This window comes from Lytechinus pictus, chromosome 12 (genome assembly GCF_037042905.1).
Source record: "Lytechinus pictus isolate F3 Inbred chromosome 12, Lp3.0, whole genome shotgun sequence".
Taxonomy (NCBI): Eukaryota; Metazoa; Echinodermata; class Echinoidea; order Temnopleuroida; family Toxopneustidae; genus Lytechinus; species Lytechinus pictus.
In genome coordinates, this window is record NC_087256.1 from 11,721,035 (window position 1) to 11,743,912 (window position 22,878).

General features: G+C 36.5%; 1 protein-coding gene across 1 annotated transcript; it reads left to right on the plus strand.

Moving 5' to 3' along the window:
* The first annotated feature begins 7,844 nt into the window (after positions 1-7,844).
* On the plus strand, positions 7,845-16,798 carry LOC129281627 (uncharacterized). Its single transcript, XM_064107939.1, has 4 exons — positions 7,845-7,944; positions 9,755-10,769; positions 11,311-11,431; positions 11,878-16,798. The coding sequence occupies exons 1-4, from the start codon at positions 7,916-7,918 to the stop codon at positions 12,372-12,374; spliced, it is 1,662 nt and encodes a 553-aa protein (XP_063964009.1). The 5' UTR covers positions 7,845-7,915; the 3' UTR covers positions 12,375-16,798.
* Positions 16,799-22,878: the final 6,080 nt, after the last annotated feature.

Genomic DNA, 22,878 nt, shown 5'->3' on the forward strand with positions numbered 1-22,878 from the left:
ACTAGTTTTTTTTAATGGACTTCATGGAAAGGTGGATAGTTTGGTTAATTGAGTGATGGGTCATTTACCTTACTGAGTGCAAACAAAAGTGTTGCCACAAGGATTTCATTTGAGGTAATTTGTGGTCATTTCAGGTACATGTAAATTGATTTTTTTTGAGCAGTGACTAAAGTCAAATCACTGAAAGATTTAAATTTATGGAATATTTTATTGTAGTATTTTTTAAACAATAATTGATTTTTTTTGAGCAGTGACTAAAGTCAAATCACTGAAAGATTTAAATTTATGGAATATTTTATTGTAGTATTTTTTAAACAATAAAGGAAGAAGATAATTGGACTGACTTGACATGTTTGTAGGCCTAAAAATCTACCTATTTCCACCTCCACCAAGGTTTTAGCTCTCTATTTTTATTTTTTGCCCCAAATGCTGTCTAATTATTTGGGCAGCCCCAAAAGCAGTCATAAGTCTTTCATTGTGCTTGTAAATTAGGATTTTTGCCGACCAAAAATATAGGCCTGCATCCCCCCCCCCTAAAAAAAAAAGGCAGACCTGAAGCACCTTTATGCACTGTATGAATTTATTGTTGGGCAAAATATTTTGCTACACATCAAGATTTTATCCAGTGGTTATTGAAGGACAAGTCCACCCCAACAAACAGTTGATTTGAATAAAAAGAGAAAAATCCATCAAGCATACATGGAACACTGAAAATTTCATCAAAATCGGATGTAAAATAAGAGTTATGACATTTCAAAGTTTTGCTTAATTTCATAAAACAGTTATATGCACATCCTGGTCGGAATGCAAATGAGGAGACTGGTGACGTCATCCACTCACGATTTCTTTTGTATTTTATTATATGAAATATGAAATTTTCTAATTTTCTCCTCATTGTCAAGTGAAACAACAATTAATTGCTCCCTGAACATGTGGAATTAGCATTGTTTAATACTGTATGGTTCAGTCAAGTTGGTCCTTATTGTCAATCTGTAAAAAATGAAATATTGTAAAGTTCAAACAATAAAAAACAAAAGAAATAGTAAGTGTTGGACATCATCGACAGACTCATTAGCATGTCATTGAGTTGTGCATATCACTGTTTTGTGAAAAATAAGCGAAACTTTAAAATGCCATAACTTTCTTATTTTACATCCGATTTTGATGAAATTTTCAGCGTTATGCTAGTTTGATTTTTCTCTGTTTATTCTCATCAACAATTTCCTGGGGTGGACTTGACCTCTATTAAAGGGTCTTTTACAGACATTTTGCTGTACCATGGACCTTCTACTCTGATTAGAAGGTCCATTGCTGTACTGAATCTATTCAGCAATAATTTTCTTGATGTGGACTGTGCATGGACCTAGTCTGCAGGCACAGACCCTGATTGGAACTTTGATCAACAAGTGTGTCTCCACGCAAAAACTAGCACATACTAAACTTCCTGAGCGAGAGGGCCTTCAGTACAGAAGGCATGAGTAGGCTGCACATTCAGACCCTAAACACAAGTGAAGGGTTTGCACAGCAGACTAGCATGGACCTACTACTCTGGTCCATAAAACTACGAAACCATATGTATAGAGCTTCATGTACATGTAATCAGGAAGTCATTGCATGTAGGATGCCAGCCATCAGTAGATTTCATCCTTTGATAGCGCTGATAATTGACCCTTTACTGTAAACAGAATAACACAATACTCCTATCAAAAAGAAGGCCTGGCCTGGGTAAATAAAATAAACCAGTTCAGCAGGACTCTCCAATTCCAAAGGGCCAGAATCACCTTGGCAGTAAAAGCTATCACTTTTTGAAGGGAGACCAATTCCATTTTATGCATACCTTGATGTTATTGTCCTTGCATTTCCAATTTCAGAAGGTGTCTGGCAATAATATGCTTGAATTGGTTTGACTTCATTCTATTTTATTTCGTAAAGATTTCTTTTGATTTGGTATAAACCTTGTGCAGTGTCCCATAACCCCTGACAGATAACCTTTAGCCTATGGGCTCACTTGGACCATTTAATCAAGACTAGTATTCTTTCCAAATTATAAGATAACTAAAGTTATTGATGTACAAAGAACAGACTCGACCTAATTGTTTTAAAATCGTTCGTAAAAAACAAAAAACATTGTGTTACTGCTGTGAAGAGGGTAGCTGGAGCACACTACATGATCACATTACACACAACATTTGGTTCAAACATGGAGATACTTAGGAAAAAAAAATTGTTTACTTGGCGTAACCCACCCGACCCTAAAAATATCGCCGACCTTACGCTTTTTAATTTTTTTTTATCCGATATCGATTTCGTAAACTTTGATATATCGCAGTGCAGAAAAACCCGGATGTTCTTTGCTTTCGTACGTTCTGTGCATCGCCGCGCGTTACCGTGTATTGGCCACCTCTTGCACGCATGGATGGTCCAAGACGGCTTGATATGGCGTCCAGTTCATGGGCAAATTCGGTGCCCGTGTACTCTTCAGCATTCTCCGTAAGGTTGATATTGCTGCTTCAATAGGAGGGACAGCTCAAGATCTGGCCTCTGATAGTTTTATTGTAACAAATATCAAGGCAGCCAAGGAAATCACTGGCCCGTTCTCCGATTTGCTGTTGTCCGAGATGGTATCTATACTACAGGATTTTGGGTATTAGGTACGTGACGGCTTCTTTCACGGAGGTGGCGGATAGCGAGCCCAAGAACCTGGAGCAGGATGGTATGAACCCCAACACATTTTATGTGCTGATGTCATCCTCGTAATGCAAATATAAACTACAACAACCAACAAAGACAAAAAAAAAAAATATCCGCCCTACCTAAATATTCATTGGTCTCTTATGCCAAGTCAACAATTTTTTCATTTTTTTTTTTTTGGGGGGGGCTAACTGATCTCTCTTATCTCGAGATTTTAGCCCGATCGGCCCTTCGTGATTAATCTTGAGATTCAAGAGACCCCGTCTCCACCATCTCAAGAAGAGCGATTCCTGCTCGAGCGAGGCATCGATGCATTATGGTCTGACGCCGTGATTAAATAATCCCAAGTGCGTCTGCACCTACGAATTAGCGCGATAATTCGTGAAATAGCGCGCTATTTTGCAAATAACCCAAGTTGACTTGGGATTACAATCTCGAGATTAATTCTATGAACTAGCGCGATAATTGCGTCTCCATTGCAAATAATCTCGAGATTGTTCAGATCGGGATAATTTGCCAGATCAGAAATAGCGCGCCAAACTCGGGATGGTGCAGACAGCCCTCATGATTTTTCAGAAGTTTATTCACTGCAGTTGTCATTTCAAACAGAAAGGTATAGGAATACTGAGCACTATTATATCTTTATCAGTTTTAAAAATCTAAATTGTCACCCTTGATTGACAGAGCGTTGAGAACCCAGTGAGGTCGAAACTAAAGCCAGTATACTCACCTTGATGTTTACATATCACTTCAAGGTTCCCTACGTTCTTCAACAAATGCTCATACAGTATATTTCTCTTCTAGTTTTATGTTGGGAAATTACTTTTATTTTCATATTTTCATCCATTGATTGCGAACGGTTGGGTCACAGGACTAATACCAGCAAGATACATTGAGCATGGACCCTCATAGACCATTGCAATGAATTTATTATAGCAGATTTGTTTTGTACCTGTCATCTTTACCGATTCAAAGTATATAGGATACAAGGTAATGAATGAGCTTTAATATATATACATTGTATCTGTTCTATATTGATTGAGAAAAAAAAATGATCAAGATTGTTATTTTTAAAGAAATTTATGCTTCATCACTTGAGAGAGCTTTTCAGATTCAGAATCTTGGTGATGAATATCAAAATGCTGCTATGGTAGGCAAGCAACTTGCAGTTACTGTCAAGATGCAGGCCTACATTTTTAGTGATCTCCAAATATTTTACCATAACTTACACCCTTATTAAATTTACCCTTTCCTTTTCAGACTAAATACTCACATGGATGACTTTGGCAGGTAAACTTGAGCTAGTATAGCTTGGGTTAGTCACCTCAAGCCCTTATTTACCTTTCCTCTGATAATGTTATTGACAGGGTCATTGTTACTCCAGTCTTGTGTCTCTTTCAGCTTTCCCCTGCAATTGAAAGGCAGATTTTTAAGACAGGTTTTGTTATAAAGAGAGAGATAAAAAGCCAGGTAACAGTCTCTGTTTTCACAAGTTGGCGTGATTTTCACACTAATGGTTCAACTTCAAGTGATGACTCACAGGATTTTTAAAAAAATGTAATATGTAGGCCTATATATTAAAGCTAATGCATCAGGATAATGCAGTTTGACAAAATAAATTTTGAATAAAAAGAAAAACAAAATATTAAAAGCTAATGAAATGCATTACCAAAATTAAATATTGAGAAATGCTTCATCAGGATATGTAGTGAGGATCAGATGATGCACATTACCAACAGGAGCTTTGACCTAAGAGCCAAAATATGATTATGATCTTGAAGAGCCAATATATGATTATGATCTTGATTTTAAACAGAGAAAGGTTTCTTTACAGCTTGAATTAAATAGTCATATTGCCTATAAAGTGAAATCAAATACTGGTGGAAACAAAATTACATGAATATAAGATTGAAAATTATGACACTTTAACCGTGCCAATTCCTTTAAATTCATAAATTTTTAAAGCCAGTTAATCAGGAAATAGGACCTACATTATTTTTTGCATACTCAGATTGTGTGGTAGATATATTTTGCACAATTAGTGTAATGTTTGTGCTTGCGATACAGAATTGCAATCCCCTTTGCGAAAAGGTTACGGTAAATTCAGCAACTTAACATATTGTAAAATCACCGGCCACCTTCATTTTCTTTTAACTCTTGACCTTTTTTTTCTTCTCTATAAGGAATGCTCTGAGCTTGTTTTAAGATGATTGCCTGCAGGGATTCCTTTACAATCACCCCAACTCAGGGTTTGAAAGCTCTGAAAGTTAATCTAGCATGAAATCCTGCTTTTCGAAGCAAAATGAATGAGTTCCTTGTGGCTTTCGCACAAGAGAGCCCTGATTGGAAACATGCCACACACAAGGTTAAAGTTTGTAACCATTCCTTGAGATTGGAGATAATTCCCGCTTTTTAAGTTGGAATACGGTCCCCCATTATTGAAAAGTATGTAACATAAGTATGTAATTGAGAATGACTCATCTGATCTAAATATGATTGTAAAGCATTATTCATGAAGTCAGAAATACTTTGTTATTTATATCATATAGAGCCCCCACCCAGACAATAAGCCCCTCCATAGTTTTTCAGGAAATTCAGGTTTGATCTTGTGATCTATTGTAATGTCCATGATGCATTCATGTCGGATGAGTTCATGCTCCAAAAACATAACATGAATCATTACACTCAACAGTGAACAGTCTACTATTAATTTTAGGGGTAAGACCAATATATCTGTAAAGCGCTTAGACACGTCTTTCCGATGTACATGTATTAAGCACTATTTAAAAGCGGAATATAATTAATTTTAGCAACTTCAATACTTCATATTCATGTGGAATTAAGAACTATTGAATTTACCAAAAGCATTTTTTAAGGGGGGGGTGTTGATAAACTGTCCAGAGTTAATGATTGCAGAATATTGATTCGAAGTTTAGGACAATCTTATGATCAGATGATGGAGAAAAGAGCTTGAGTAAACCCACAAGAACATGTATAGGGGACCATTATCTCAAGGTATTTCTTTTCTTTCTTGAGGAACAGTTAGTTGACACCTATTCTTCTCTATTATTAAAAGCTCAAAGCACAAATTACACTTAACCAAGGTTGAAAAGAAAGAAACATCTTACAGGACACTTTAGAAAAGCTAAGCCATCCCTTTTGTAGTAGGTCCATGCTTTTGACAGAGTTCCAGGCCTCTTTTGTTCATCCTCAGAAGAGCCCTTATGAGTCATTGAGTCATTAAAGGTGTCCATCATCCATAACCCCCACCCCTCATACCTCTTGTTACCCGCCCATTCAGCGATCACAATCGGGGTATTATGAGGGGGTCAAAATCGCTCCTGACTAGATGCTTAATAAATCTGTCTTGGGGTGAAAAGGACCTGCAATTGGCTGCCGAAAGCTCTAGTGTTTGCTTGACGGGGCTGACTGGTGTTCAGTACGAGACTTGTGAATTCCTGCAGTTACTCCTGTGTTTACAGTACCTGTTGTTTCTTTTCGTGAGAGGAGACTGTTATCGTTGGAATAATCACAGCAGTACTATAGTTAGTAAGATGGAGTTTTAGTATGAAAAAAAAACACAGGCATGATACTTCTCGCTATACATGTAGATTGAGTCTAGGGTGTGGAGACAAAGAGGAAATTGTTTTGTCAAAGTTATTAACTTTTGGATTTACTTTTTGAACAGTGGCCTCTCCAGGGTTGATCATCAGGGTTTACAAGGAATGCATTAAATCTGTAAGTTATATAGAGTGATACACCCAACCTAATGAAAAATATTTGAATTATGTACATTTATACCTTTGACCATTTATTTAGCATTTTAGGTCTACAATAATCAAAATTTGAATCCGATATTCCAGAAAAAGTTCTGATTACCATTATCACCACAGATGATGATAAAAAGCAACATTTAGTGATTAAGACAATGTTTCTACTTTCTAAGCACTGTATACTATTACCCCGGCTTTAGTGCAGGTGGACACTCGAGCATTCATGGAATTTCTTCCTGCCAGGTACCCATTTACTTCACCTGGGTGGAGAGTGGCAAACATAGATTGACGCCTTGCCAAAGGACGCGAGTGCTGTGGTGGATTCGAACCCTGGGCCTCTTGATTCAAAATCCAGTGACTCATCCACTGAGCCACAACACCTCTATCTGCAGATCATGCAGATGAGGAATGCTACCGGTAGTTGCACAATAGCCTAAACCTGTAATTCTACCACTCAAGGGGCAATTCAAAGGGAGGTGACAAAATGTTGTTCTTACATAGGTAAGCACAGACAAATGAATGCGATTCCAAGACTTACAGCCTATTTTTTAACCAAATATTTAAAAAAAAGAAAAAGTTACCAGGACAGTGTTATTTTGTGTGGGTGGACAGAACGTTTGGGAGTTATAAATCTTGATAGGTAGGACTGGGGGCAGAGGCCACGCTTTCAAATCATAGAAACTAAATATTAAATATCTTTGGAATGAGTAATATCACTTGAGACTTTCCTCTGGCAAAAAGCAATAATTCATCAAAATCTCACCCAACATTGAATAAAGTCTGCTGTTTGATATGAATTCCTTGACCTCACAGCCCTCATAAAACTTATAAAATTTCTATAAAAGCCCTTAGAATCTGTATTCACACCCCAAGGTAAAACTATTACTATTATTAGTTTTTTTGGTTTTTACAATTTTTTTTACACAAGATAGAACACTCATCACAAAAGATACATCTGTAAATACAACCTTGTTTATTAATGGAATATACATGTAGTCTCTATGCCAAAATAAATATAATCAAATGGTCAATTGAAATATAAACAAAAATTATGGATGCAAAAGGAATTAATGAAAAGGAGTGTTTTTTACATGAAAAGAAAGAAGAAAATAATACTAATGAATTTTGTTTGTTTTTGAGTTTGTAAAAACTACAAAAATACAATTTTTTCTCTTTTGAAAAAAATCTAGTGTAGATGGGTCTCCTGTAACCATTCCTCAGCTTAAATTTGGGTCAGAAAGAAGGCCATCCATAAAACTTGTTAATACTTGTTTTCAGAAACTAAAATGGGAAGAAAACAAGTCAGTCAGGCCGCAACGCCGTGCGTAATGAGCTATTGAGCGAGATTTATTGTGCGAGTTTTTAACGGAGAAGAGCCGGGAGCTGAAACGAGAAGTCACGAGAGTTTGCGAGAAAAAAAGCATCCGGGTTATCTAGCTATCAAACTGCGCATGTGCAGATTAGCCTCAAGAATGATCGGGTAAGTTGTTCTCTGAAAAATTCTCTTTCGTTTGATATATAATTTTCATATTTCCCCCCTAATCTTGGACCAAAATCTTTCCCGTGAACTTGGTCTTGATTCTTCAATATTTGTTGAGTGGAGTAGACATAGTATTACGTTTTCCGTGATCCTGACCCGTTCGAAAAACGAATTTATTTTCTGCGTTTATGAAGTAAATCTCGAGACTTTGACAAATCCAAAATTGCCATAAAATTTGGGGTTTTTGATACGTAAACGATTCAAATCACGAGATAGAAACAACGATATTTTTCTCGTTTTACCGGAAGTGAGTGTGCACTTGAGCAGCGATGTGGAGTAAGAGAGGGCTAAAGCGCGCCAATCTCTGAAGGGTTTTTTGCGGTGACGGTAGTGCGTAAGAAATAAGGTCAGTCCCACTCCTTGAAATTCACGTTGGTTGGCAGTCGTACCCGTCTGGTTTGCCCCGGGCCCAGGCCGGCCATTTATTTTACTTTTTAGTCATCGCACTCGTAACGTTAGTCATGTTAGTCGTGGACATGGCTTGGACTGTGCTAGACTGATGATAAATCCTTTTTCTGACTGTTTATTATTTTTTTTTTTTTGCTTTAGGCCTAATTCTGATTGATGCCCTAACAAGTAACACTACTAACAGTAACATGCCTAATATTTAAAGTAGGGCCTAGGCCCTAATGCCTAAAAAAAATTGAAAAATGAAGGGATGGCGGAGAACACAGTCAAATCCCATCAATATTTATTTTTAAAAAAATTGAAAAGAACTGAAAAGAATTTGACTGTTTATGGGGGGGTTGCATAAATTCGGGGTGGGTTTTTGATAGGGAAAGTGTTACGGGTTAAACTTAAAGTTTCATTTTTGCCCAACTGATATGAACATCAATATAGCCTAGGCACTTGCCCTGGCTCCGTTGAGAGTAAGCTCACGTAGTTGAATGATTTTTACTAAGAGCCTCGTGTCTAGCTTTACTTGATGGTTAATGCTAGCGGAAATTTGAGCCCCATGCCCGTTTTTCAAGGCTTGATCTTTATTGTAAGCAAATGTAAATGTAACAAATACCCCTTATACCTAGCCAGGAGGCTTCTAGAGAGTATAAATCATTTACTAACGTAAGGTTACTCTCATACGAAGCCAGGTCTTCCTTCCTATACTTTTGCGTGTACCACCAAAAAACCTGAAACTTTCGCCCCCGAGATTTCTACTTTCTTTCTAAAAGATCTAGCCCTAAATCATGTACATGGGATACAACTTCATTTCCGACATTTCTACGCTATGGATTTTATTTCTAGACAAGAATTCATCAAAAAAAATGAGGAAAATATCATGAATAGACGGAAGAGACTTGCCCGATGTTTACGCCGCCATCTTGTTTTCTATTGTTCTTCCCCAACTTTACGCGACGCAAGCGTCCGTATCGTGGGTGAAGAACAATAGAAAACAAGATGGCGGCGTAAACATCGGGCAAGTCTCTTCCGTCTATTCATGATATTTTTTTTGATGAATTCTTGTCTAGAAATAAAATCCATAGCGTAGAAATGTCGGAAATGAAGTTGTATCCCATGTACATGATTTAGGGCTAGATCTTTTGAAAGAAAGTAGAAATCTCGGGGGCGAAAGTTTCAGGTTTTTTGGTGGTACACACAAAAGTATAGGAAGGAAGACCTGGCTTCGTATGAGAGTACCGTTAACCTTACGTTATTAAATGATTTTTACTCTCTAGAAGCCTCCTGGCTACTTATACCTACAGAATTATAATATTAAGTCATATTTTAAAGGATTTTTTTTTTTATGTTTCAGGTTTTCCCAGCCCGAACCATTCGCTTTGTCAGAACCATCTTTATCTAGGCGGAGAGTCGTTATATTAGGTGACTCGATTGTTCGAGATTTACAGGATTATTTTACACACCTAGATGTAGATTACGAACTTGAAGTTTTTTGCTTTCCTGGAGCAACCGTTAGAAGTTTGCGGAACAGTATTAGAGAACTATATCCACATTACGAATCTTCAACTAGCGATGTTATCATCCATGTAGGGACTAACAACTTAGCCCACAGTTGTTGGGAGATTGAGAAGCCTCATTTTCTCAATCTTTTTAATACCATTAGAGAAATATTCAGAGGAGCACGTATTTCTTTTTCATGTATTTTGCCTCGATGGGATTGTCAACACCTACATGATTTGTCCGTTATATATAATAATGAACTTCACACTTTATGTAGAAATTTGAATTTGTCTACAATCGATTTGACTGAAGATTTTGTTGACAATGATGATCTTTTTACCAAGGACTTTGTTCACTTGAATAAAGTTGGGAAGGCAGTTTTTGCATATTTGTTGGATACACATTTAATCCATGCCGTCCATTTGAACAATACCACCAGCAGCCTTACAAAGAGGACATTAAATGTGTATATTCCTCCTGAACTTAAAATTCTGCATCCTAAGAGAAGGAAATGTATGAAAAAACCTGCTCAAGACAAGTCAAATGTAAGAAAGGTTCGTCAAATTCCAAAAGGAAATACACATAATAGGAGGAGGAAGGTCAAGAAGCCAAAAAATGCTGGAGGGGGGTACCAGTACCCAAGGAAGACTGCAGTGATTCCCCCACCCCCTCAACTTCCTCCAAATCAGCACATCCCAGAGAAAATTTTGGCATGGATGCCCTACATTTCCTCAAATGCTCCACGGTCCTTTAAGGGAGGCTTGGACAATCTTCCCGCCCAGAGGAAACCATATGTTCGAGAAAAGTTGAAGGGGAATCTACATAGGCGAAGGAAACATCAAGCTGTTCGTCGGCGCAAGAGGAAGAAGGTATACTTTGCTGTGGAATTTCCTTTCAAATACAACAATACCCTCTCGGGTCTCATAATATAACAAGCAATTCATGCTTTTCTAGTTCGATATATTATAATTAGAATCCTGATATACATTGGCATTAATCTTGACCAAGATAGAGGAACACTTGTTGAACTGCATCAGACACAAAATAAGTTTGTGCTTATGCTAAGTCTTTGTGAATGTATTCTCGGAAAAGTGGTATGGTACATGTAGACAATTTTAATTCGGACAAAATGCATGTGCCTAGGCCTTTCTTTATATGAAGTGAGCATCTGTATATGAGCATTTGACAAAAATCTTGAATTGATATGTGTAATATGATATGTTATTCTTTGATGAGATAACTTGATGCTCTTGATTTATAAGGAAGGGGTTTAATATAATTCAAGTAAAATTGATTTAATTTCAGCATGATTTTAATGTGCATGTTCATTTTGTTTACCATTTGAGGATTTCTAGTGATGTTCCATTTTTTTAATGCATGAATATGTTTTATTATTTCCCTCTTCTACAGGCCAAGGATTACAATTACTTGGAAGACACTACAGTACTCCGTCAATATTTAGCAGGAGGAGATCTTCCACATAGCCCTCTGCAAGTTCCAGTGCTGCCATCATGCCCTTCAGGTCCATCGGGTAGGTTACGTTTTGTACTTGTAATAAAGCAAATAAGAAGTATAACAAGTTTTGTTCCATGCCAACAAAATTATTTCACAGTATGGAATTGAAAAACAATCATCAATGCTTCAGTTTCACTTGTGGTTTAGATATTGGTCTTTGTAACTCATTTGGTAAACATGATGTGTTAGATTATATTAAGCTGATGAATATTTTGGACACATCTACTAACAGCAAAAATTAAACCCTTTCCCATGTGTGGCTCATTCATCTTGCAACTGTCAGAATGCTGTTTAATGCACTACTTTGCATGTCGTGTCCAGTGTATGGAGAAATATCCAGAGACTTATATCTGAAATTCAAACAAAATAAAAATACCAAAAGCAACATCTATTTCATTATATATGTAATTCTTGATAAGATTATTGAATAGACTGGATATCTTGCAATTTGTCTCGTTTTAGACCTGCATCCCGATGCACCCACTCCTGATCATCCACAAGCTGTGAAGGCTTCACAGTCTGTCCCAACAGCAACTTATGCGTCAGATCATGTGACTTCACGAGGTCGTCTTCCAGAGCCTGTTCCATCAATGGGACTTCCTTCAGAGCCGGTGCAATTGACAGATCATCCTCCGGACATGGCACATGTACATGAAGCTACCCCAGAGCCTCTTCTGTCAACAGAACTTCCTTCAGAAAAGGTGCCTTCATCGGGTCGTCCTCCAGACATGGTACATGTGACTACCTCAGACCCTGTGCCTTCAATAGGAATTCCTTCAGAGCCGTTGCAATCGACAGATCGTCCTCCGGACATGGCACATGTAGCTACCTCAGACCCTTTTCCGTCAATGGGAATTCCTCCAGAGCTGGTGCAGTCGGCAGGTCGTCCTCCGGACATGGTTCTCACTAGCAGTGTATGTAATGTACAAATCACAAATATTTCCTTGTCGCTGGGGTGAAGACAAAGCAAGGACCACCCTGTCAAAAATCATCTTGTGGTCCTTGCTTCCTTTGCACAAAATCTGCCATGCGATATTTCCATCTATGTTCAATGAATAACAAACCATTGGTTTCTTTGATTAAAACTGCTCACCCCGACATTCAAGATAATGTTTGTATTTGTAGGCCCTGTAAACTGAAATATTCTAAAAAGCTGAAAGATCCTATTTATACTCCTAAAAAAACTCGCAAAAAGGAACGTAGTACTTGCTTTTTATCACATTATGAGTTATGTTCTGAAATTTCTGAACGAGAATGCCAGTGTAGTCTGGCTTCTTTTAACACTGCATTTTCATTAGACTGTGCTTCCATACCCCCTACAGTGTCTTTGTGCTTGAAGCACAGGTCAGAATTATCTCATTCGGAAGTTTCACAAACTTACAGATATTGTTCAGCCTGTGAGGTTCAAGTAAAAGAATTTGATAAAGCATATTCATGTTCCACGTTATCTGATGAAGAAGTGAATAAGATAAAAGATATCAATGATAAGTTCATGATAAAAAATGATGGTATTTTATGTCCATCTTGTTATAGATTTTGCCGTGGTAAACGTAAAAAAACAGCCATATCATTTAAAGGAATGGAAGGTGATTTAAAAGAAAGCAGTTTTGATAGAACTAGCGATGAAATTGTGTTATCAAAAATACTTAATGAAGTATATTTGTATGTGTGTAAAGTTTGTCAGGAAGATTGCTGTTTTTTATTTGCTTCTGTATATGAACATTTTCTCAAACTTGTTAAGGCTGAATCAGAGGATGAAAGACAAGAAGACCATTTACATAAAAGTAGTATATTTATAAAAGGGAGGATTATTCACCAGTTTGGCGGTCTTTTAAAATCGCATACAAGTGCTCGTAAAAAAGGAACTTTCTTTTATAAATCAGATATGTCTCACGATGAAATTATAAGTGCTTGGCATTCATCAAATTCAAAACTTAGATCTGTGACACAAAATGTCAGTAGTGAGGACAGAGATCCTGTGAAACCCGTATTTACACATTCTAGTTCATCAACAGAGGTCAATCTACAATTTCGAAATGTAATTCATGAATTTAATAAGTCATTGCGCCTACAAGCAAATAGTATTACAAAAGAATTTATACAAAATCCATTATCACTTTCTGATTTTGACATGAGCTCAGCCGTATCTTATTTTGATCCACTTGTTTGGAATACTATTTGTATTTTGACAGCAACTCGTGAAGAAATGAATTTTTTTAGACAGTCTTCTCTTCAAGTTGATAAAGAGGTTTTACAGTTTCCTTCTGATAAAACACAAGGTGGTACTCGAAGAAGGCAAAGAAGGATAGCTTGCATATTTCTTATGCAATACATTTTGAATGATGAGAATGGTTATCCATTGCATATCATTATTGCTAATTGCGTAAAGAAGCTGTCCCATTCTTCAAAGTTGCTTAGGATTTTAAATCATATTGGTTTAGCATGCTCAGAAAGCACACTAGATAGATTTTTAACTGTCATTCATGATCAGCGATCTGAGGCAGGTCCACTGTCACAGCTTTCACCGTCTGCAGTAACATTTGTTTCTATAGATAATGTTGATGTACTAACACCTTATGCTGCTGTCACCGTTGATAAGTCAAGGAGTTGGCATGGGACATCTGTAATGGCACAGCAACCTAAACCTCTGACAGAACATTTGCACCAAAATGAAAAAATTAACAGTGATCCTCCAGTTGCCCAAATTACTGAAGATTTTGATGTTCCTAATACAAGTAGTGAACCATTCTTGTCAAAGCCCCCTGCAAAAATTAAAAAACCTAGTGTTCGTAGACGATTAGCAAAATTCGAATCTCTTGATCTCCCTGGGCCAAAGTCCTTTAAACCTCCGCTTTTTAAAACTTCAATCAGATCTCAACTCTCCTCTGAACATTTTTCATTCACTGCAGAAGATGTCCACAATGAAAAGGTGCAGTATGATAGAATTATGTTGTATGTCATAGAGAGGCTCTATTATGTTATAAGAAATGAATCACCTGTTATTCCCAGTTATAAATGCAAACTAGCACTTGAAGATAATCAAAATGTTGAACATTCCAAAATTTCATACATGTATGTCTTAAATGAAAAAGCAGATTCACCAGTAACTATTAAGCATACCCTTGGACTCCTTTATGAAACATTCAAAATTAATGAAACTTTAAATCATTTAGTAATTGCTGGGGATGGAGCCACTATACGTTTACTTCTTAATGTCAAGAGAGAATATGGGGAGACACTTGATTGGGTCATTCCATATTTGGGGGATTGGCACATCCTGAAGAATTTTCAAGAAGTTCTAATGAAAGTATTTTGGGATTCTGGTTTAAAGGATGTGGCAAAATTAACTCATAAACAATCCACACTCAGCAGTCTTGCCAGTTGCTCAAATTTTAAGCGAACTCACAGATTTCTTTTACAAGTATACGAAGCAATTTTCATGTTACAGTTTCATACTTTTCTTAGCTATAAGAGTGATAATGATGTCTCATTTGATAATGAAATGTTTATAGACAAAGTTAAAGATGTTGTGTCATGTTTAGAATTTGAAGATGGTAGTTTTTCAGGCATTCCCAAGTTTCTAGATGCTCAGCAGGAATTTTACAAAGATTCAGTTCAACCCATTAAAGAAGAGTTTTCAACATTTTGTCAACAAATGTCAGAGAAATATGAAACTTTCCGATTTTGGAATCAGTTTTTGTTGAAAGATTGTCTTTCATACATCAATCTTTGGTTAGCTATAAGAACAGGGGATTGGAATTTAAGATTATCAGCACTAAAGTCAATGGCCCCATTATTCCATGCATTTGACCGTCAAAATTATTCATATCTGATACCTGTTCACTTGAGTCAGTTACATAGTCTCCCTGACTATATTTTGGATCATTTTGAAAAGGGGGCATTTGTCACGAGTTTAACAGGAGCAAACTATTCTCGAGTAGCTTTAGATGAAGCTCATGAGATGACTATAAATAAAGATGTTAAAACTGCATTTTCAGAGCACTTGCCAGAACATGTGGAAAAAATAGGGGCAACCTTGGAGTGCCAAGCAAAAATGGTTAACAATATTGAAAAACAAGTAGGTGCTAGTAGAAAGACTGTCTTTCAACGTGATCTAAGCAAATCTGTCGTTCATGCGGAATTTTCAAATGTTAAGGCATATTTCAATGTTTTGAGAAAGACTTCTATGTTTTCTCCTGTTCAACCAAGCACTCTTTTTCATGTATTTTCCAATGTTTCTGCTAATCCTATTCAGCAGAAGGGTCTCCTGGAATTTCGGCAAATGGGTGAAGAAGCATATGGTTCCTTGTGTAAAGTTCAGATTTTAAATGACACTTCAGTAAAAAAACCAGTTATCAGGAAATTCAGATTGAAAACATTTTCTAAAGAAAAAGTGAGAGCCAAAAAGGTGAATGATTTGGAGAAAGAAAAGCGCTTAATAACTTTGTGCTATAAAAGAACGATTGCATATTCTGAGGAGAAAAGGCTACCAATATCCGATCTTTGCCAGTTTGTTGAAACTCCAAGGGCAATATGTCTGCCAAATGGCCTGCCTTACAAAGGGGCAAAGTCTGTCATTTATGATCAATTTGAAAAACGGTACACTTCCAAATATCAAATAACAAGTAGCAATACCAGTTTTTCTGATGCAAATGTCTGTGCTATCATTGAGGGAATGAACATTATATACTCGTCTCCTTTAAAACAGTTTAAAACTTTTAAAGATTATGCTGGCTTTCTCACACAACGATGGATATGCTCTTACTACCGAAAGGGGTATAGAGAAGTGCGTATTTTATTTGACCAATATGACACTCAGGGAATATCTCCTAAGTGCGTAGAAAGAGGTAGACGGGATAGTGGGGATAATGAAAATACAGATGCTTATGAATTCATTAGTGACAATGTGCCTTTACCAGGTAATTGGATGAATTTCTTAAAAATAAGAAAAAATAAACATATGCTTTGTAGATATCTCTCTCAGTATTTCATAAATAATGTACAACAGTACTTTCAAAATGATTTTCAACTGTTTGTAACTTCTGGAGGATTTCATGTTGGAAAAAATGAAGATAGCGACTGGACAGGAGCAATGGTAAACATAAATGGAACCAAAACACATGAACTCGTCCATAATCATGAGGAGACCGACTCTCAAATATGGCTACATGTTGATGATACATCATGCAATAAGATACATGTCTATTCCATTGACCGGGATATTGGGATGATCGGTCTTCCTCTCAATTTTGAAGACAAAGAAGTTGTCATACAGTTCAGAGCAAAGGTTGGTGATGAGAAATTCCTCAACTTAAATGTATTACAGTCTGCTTGTGATAAAGATTCTGATGTCTCTCATTTGATTAAGAATGATATAAATGTTAGAAAATGTTTTCAAGTACTGTATATCTGTTCCGGGTGTGATTTTGTCTCTTACTTTGCCCACCTTGGTAAGGGTATTTTTTTCAAGACATTTTACCAGTTTGCTTCATTTATATCTGGTAACCAGTCTACGTCAACACCTGGAAATTTATCTCAAACAACTGTTGGAATTGATTCTGAGTTGGGACTACTGGCCTTTTATCGTTTGATACTGTGTGTGTACTTTAATGCAAATAGGGCTTGCTTGCATAATTTTGTATCTCCTGTTGAACTGTTCAATAGCGTTTCTGGAAGTACTGTTCAGGAGCATCATTATAAAGCGCTCGATATTGTACGGCGAGCATCGTGGAAGGGTACGTACGAAGATCAGCTATTGCCCTCAGATGAGGCACTACGTCTTCATTGGTTGCGTAGCTGCTGGGTTAGCTCTGTTTGGAATATGGTTAGAATCCCCAAATTTTTATATCCGGATATAAGAAATTACGGATATAAAGTGTCTGACAATGATGGACATGTCGATGTTGCTTTTGAGTGGGATTCAATGGAAAACATGAGTCGTGTCAAAGAAAAGGTCTTATATCTCACAAGGGGTTGCTCTTGTACCAAAAGTAAGTGTGTCAACCGTCTTTGTAAATGTAAGAAACAAAATAATCTATGTGGTCCTGGATGCAGATGCAAAAATTGTGAGAATATATCACATACTCTGCATGATGAACATGAGGATGATGGAAATGATGTTTCTGATGAAGATGTCGAAAGTGTTGATCAGAGTGTTATAAGTGATATGAGCAGCTCATCATTTATCGATGAAATGATAGAAGATATTGATACAGGTGCTATTTCAGAATCTGATGATTCAGATATTTCTGATATTTAAAGCCCACATCAGAATCCAAAAACTATATTGAACTTTTCATTTCCAATAAGGTCTCTAACAAAACTTGTTACAGTTGTCTTGTAACTGGGCTTGTTGATTTTGAGAATTGTTATACAAATCTTGATCTATATTTAGTACCATATTATTGTTTGGTTCATGATCCCAGGGAATGGAGAAAGAGGGTGCTGAATTGTGTGTTAATCCTATAGCAATACACTGAAGTGCATAATATAAAAGAAATGAAAAAGTGCTATGAAAACACTTATTCTTTCACTATTGAACCAGAATGCCAACATGCATTCTTGTAAATTTTTATTTTTTTATGATACATGACATGAAGACTTTTTGAGCATAAAGTTGGACCTTTGAAATTAGTCTTTAGATACGTTTGCCAGTCTTATGTATATATATATTTTAACACCTTGAATATACTCTATAACTTAGCCTTGCCAAAATGGTCACTGCCATTTTCTTGCTTTCATTTTGTGCTTTAAAAACATATATGTCTAGCTATCTAGATTAAGATTCATGAACATTTAGTTTTTGCCAGTCTAAGTACATCTCATCTTGTAAATATATAACTTATGCCAAAGAAGTATGTCATATACTGTTGCTGTGCATATAGCTTTGTGTGCTTATGTCTAGATGTAAGTCTTCCAAATGGTTTTGGCCATATCATGCTTTGGACCATGAAACCGAACTCTTTGTATCAAGGTTCCACAGTATTATTTTATGTATGGACATTTTTTTTTATTCGTATATTCAGTTGGTTTGATAAAACGTCTATAAAATATGCTTGCCAGTTTATGCATATGTTATGTAGATATTTTAGTCTTTCAAAACTAAGCCAACTCTATCCAGTGGATGACATGTTTATGTGATATGTCAACCAGTTAGGTGTATTATAATTATTCAAATCATGTGTAAAAGTATATTTAAATGTGTACATGTACATATATATTTTGTGGGAATAATTTGATGAATTGAAAGTAGTGTACGTCATAACCATGCAGTATCAAGAAATATTTTGACAAAATGGCAGTACATGTACAGTCACTGCCCAGTCATGATATCATATCACTAAATCGTTTGCTTGAATAATCATCTTATTCGAAGATCCGTTTGTCTTTTATTGTCCCTTGTTTTAACATTTCATGTTTTAAGTCAAAGTTATTCAGTCCAAACAGACTTGACATTAGGGAGGACATTGACTCTGAATGTGCTCACAAATGCTCAAATTACTGCAAACACCACTTTTAAATGTATGTATTTATATTTGTATTATTGTTGTTTCTTGGACATATTTTTTGTTAGTGTGTGATAAGTACTTACGCATTCCATTCATTGTCTTTCTTTTATAATATATGTTATAATGTGTGATAAGTACTTACACATTCCATTCATTGTCTTTTATAATATATGTTGTTACCTTGCCAGTTATATTCTCATGTTTTTATGGTGCATCATTGGTAAGAAAAATTTATGTCACTGTGCTATCAAGCAGTACCTCAGGAATCAGTATTATGCACCTGTTTCAACATTCCCCTGGCATTGTAGGCCAGTCTCTGAACAATATGAAATAAATATCAAGCAGTTTAATGAGATCAACTCTTCTTTCATTTCTACTTTTTATTACTGTTTATGTATGTGTCATTGAGTTTTAAAAGAAACTTGCCAGATGAAAGTCTAACCAGGACAGATGAGCTGTGCATGGATGCATGAGTATGATGGTGTTCTATTGCACAGAATGTGTTTTGGACAGGGAGGGGCGTGGACAATCACATCATTAAAGACAATTAGAGAGTAAAATCCTGACAATGACAGATTTGGATGCATGGATGTGATGTTGTACTTGTACATGTTTGTTGGAAGGGGGGGGGGGGGGCAAAGCAGCTGTGAGAGCCAAGAAAGAGTTTGTGTATGGTGAAAAAAGTGTAAGGTCCAAAGAAGAAAAGGCATGTGTATGGTGAGGAAAAAAAAAGTTGGAGGAGGAATTTAATTAGAGCTCGGCACATAAACCCACAGATACTCAAACGTAGCCACCATATTACATCATCTGGCAGTGGTAATAGGGTCCTTGAACCAGGAACTTATCCTTGTCGCCTCTGTGCATTCCTCAGTGCTTCAGGTGGGAGTAGAATCTGTTGATCCTGTGGTACGTTGCTCAAATCTGGGCTCTGTTTCCTCAAACACAAAAGTGTGATTAACTGCAATATTTTTTATTTCAAACGATCGAGCTGTGATTGATTTAAGTTTTACAATCAGCAACATTTTCCTTGTGAATCAATGTAGCAAGTTTATACCCCCCCCCCCCCGGGTTGGCGATGAACGTGTTCTGTGCCCCTTTCACCTGAGAAGGTTAATGAGTGCACCTTTGAAACAGGAAAACAATATTCTCATTTTTAGATATTACTACTTATGAAGGAAAAAACTTGTACCGGTAATAATAAACCTAGACATGTGAATGGGGTATAAGCAGTGCCATGGGAGGGGGACTTAGGGGCTCTTGCCCCTATAACTCTTCACGATACCCCCCCCCCACAAAAAAAATAGAAATGGAAAAAGATATCATTTTCTGATTTTATGTCAAAATCTATCCCTATCACAATTTTGATATTTTCATTTTCAAAATGTGAATTTTTTGCTCGCTCGCAGCTTCTACATGATACGAAACATGTAGCCCCCTCAAAATTTTCGGCTCATTAGTCATTTATACACCATAGTAGGTTAGAATTTTTTTTAAATAGTGCCCTTTATTTGTAAAGAGAGGGTGCATTTTTTCCGTGACCCGGGCCCCCCCCCAACTTTCAACTTTGCTCCGCCAGGCTTGCCCCCCCCATCACACATCCAGAGGTCTGAAGATCAATTATTACATACACTCTTGAGAAGAAGACATGACATTTTTCATAGAAATATTTTTTTGACAAAAATTTACCTGATTTTGGCCTGTTACAGATTCATGCAAACTCTGTATATATTATTAGGTCTTCACTAATTTGATCCAATCGCTGATGTGGTTTACGGTACACCATGTGTAGTGTCATAGAAACAGTGGATAGAAGAAGAGAAGAAATGGATAGGCGAGAAAGTGGAGATTTGAGAGTAGAGTGTTCTTTCTTGTAAGTAGTCCTGAAAAGGACTGTAAACCAGGAAAGATTGAAGAGTTGAGAACAGCTTGAGTAGTAGAGCCGATGAGGAGATGCTGGCTTGAGTAGGCGAGTAGAGATGATGAGTAGTAGAGAGACTCCAATGGAATAGTATGACTGAGTTATTTTACCATATTTAATGTCTCATTTAAATTTAATGCTCCCTCCCTTCAATGACTGTTATTTGAATCATGCACTTCTGTAAAATGAGATTTACAAACAATAAGTTTCGCGGTTATAATACTAGTAACGTTAGTTTGATGGGCCATTTCACTAACACGAAACACAGTATGTGGGAGTGCACAAAATATATTTAATCACGGTAATTGCAGCAGCTGTGAATTCTTTGCGGTATTTAGTTAGTGGTTGGACAGATAATGTGACAAATATGTTCGAAAATTCCCTTTGGAAACCTATTAAACTTTAAAAAAGGTGAAAATAACGTTCAAAATTCAGTTTTACCGTAACCGAATAGTTCGTTTTCTACGTCATAGTAGATGAACCAATCAGCGCTCGAGAATTATCGTAGCTCAAGGAAACCCTCCACGACCGTATTTTCAGACTCGGAAAATTATGTATATGCAACTTTTATCCGTGATCTTGACCTGTTCGTGGACTAAAACTTCCCGTGTTTCTCATATTCATCAAGAAAAATAATGAAATGTCTCAGATATATAATTTTTATGGGGGTCTAAGGCAGTTTTAATGGCAAATCAGGTTCGTAATCATCGGCGAAAAAAAAGAAAATTAAGAACGATTTTTCTCGGTAAATTTCGATATTTATTTAAAAAATAATGTTATTCTAAATAAAATACTGAGAAAGCGTATTTAGTTCCCTTTCGAATAAGGTATGATTCACCTTATTGCGTGCCAGAATGATTAAGTTATCGAATCGCAAACAACCCAATGTAAGAGCTCATTACGTATTCATGATCGTGTTCGGCTTGCATACGCGTACAATATTATGGGCGAGTTTAGCGTGCGTTGCGGTCTGACTGAAGTGTTGACATTCCCAGTAGGGAATATAGAACAACAAGGGCAATGTTTCCCTGGAGAATGATTGCGATATTAGGTGCAGTAGAGGGAAGATTCTGAAGAAAAAAAAGCTAGTCTGAATAAAAAATAAAAATTACATCACGACTCCTGTAATTCATAAGGTAGTACCATTTATGCTACATGTACACTTTTAGGGAAAATGACTCTTCATTTTGTTCTTTCCATATCAAGATATGATATCTAGATATTAGGCAAATTGATGGTTCATACAGGTGACATTCACAAATGCTCTTGCCTTAATGACCGTGCTAATCACATTTAATCCACATTTTACCTCGCATTACAGTGCTTATTACTTGTCTAAAATCAATATCTTTTAAATGAGAATCATATGGTGAAATATTCAGAACTCCGCTTTACCTTTAATCAGAGTCGCAAGTGCGTGAATTTTTATTTGTGTTCAACGCCTTGATGTGTATCACTGCACGATCTTTGCGTCATAGCATAGTAGAAAGCTTGTCAAGGTCATTACCTTCGTACATGTGAAATTGGCACAACAGATGTAAACAACCCAGAATAATCACCTGAGCACTGGAAAAGATATCAAAACAATGGAAAAGAATTCCATGTTTATTGATCGTGAAATGAGTAAATGTCAATATTTTCCCTAAAAGACAGTGGATGGAATGTTTCTTTCAAACCAACCGATAATGAGCATTCATAAAATTCACTTTGTGTGTAGAGATTTTAATGTTGGTATACAACATGTCAAGTTGTTTTTGAAAATTATAGGATTTCAACTATTAAAAAAACCAAAATAATTATGAACATTGTTATCTATCAGATGGATTCGTACTACATTGCACCTGATGCATTGGGCCTATATTTTGTGAGTGGTTTAGAGTTCGAGAAAATTTTGGTACATTTTTCAAGTTATTTGTTTATTCGGTTTTGTGTATTTGGTATGATTGATAAGATTATTATGTCAACTGGCCCTCCTCACCTCTGATATGGGTATCTCATCATGAAAATACAACCAGAACCAGAACATATTTCATTATC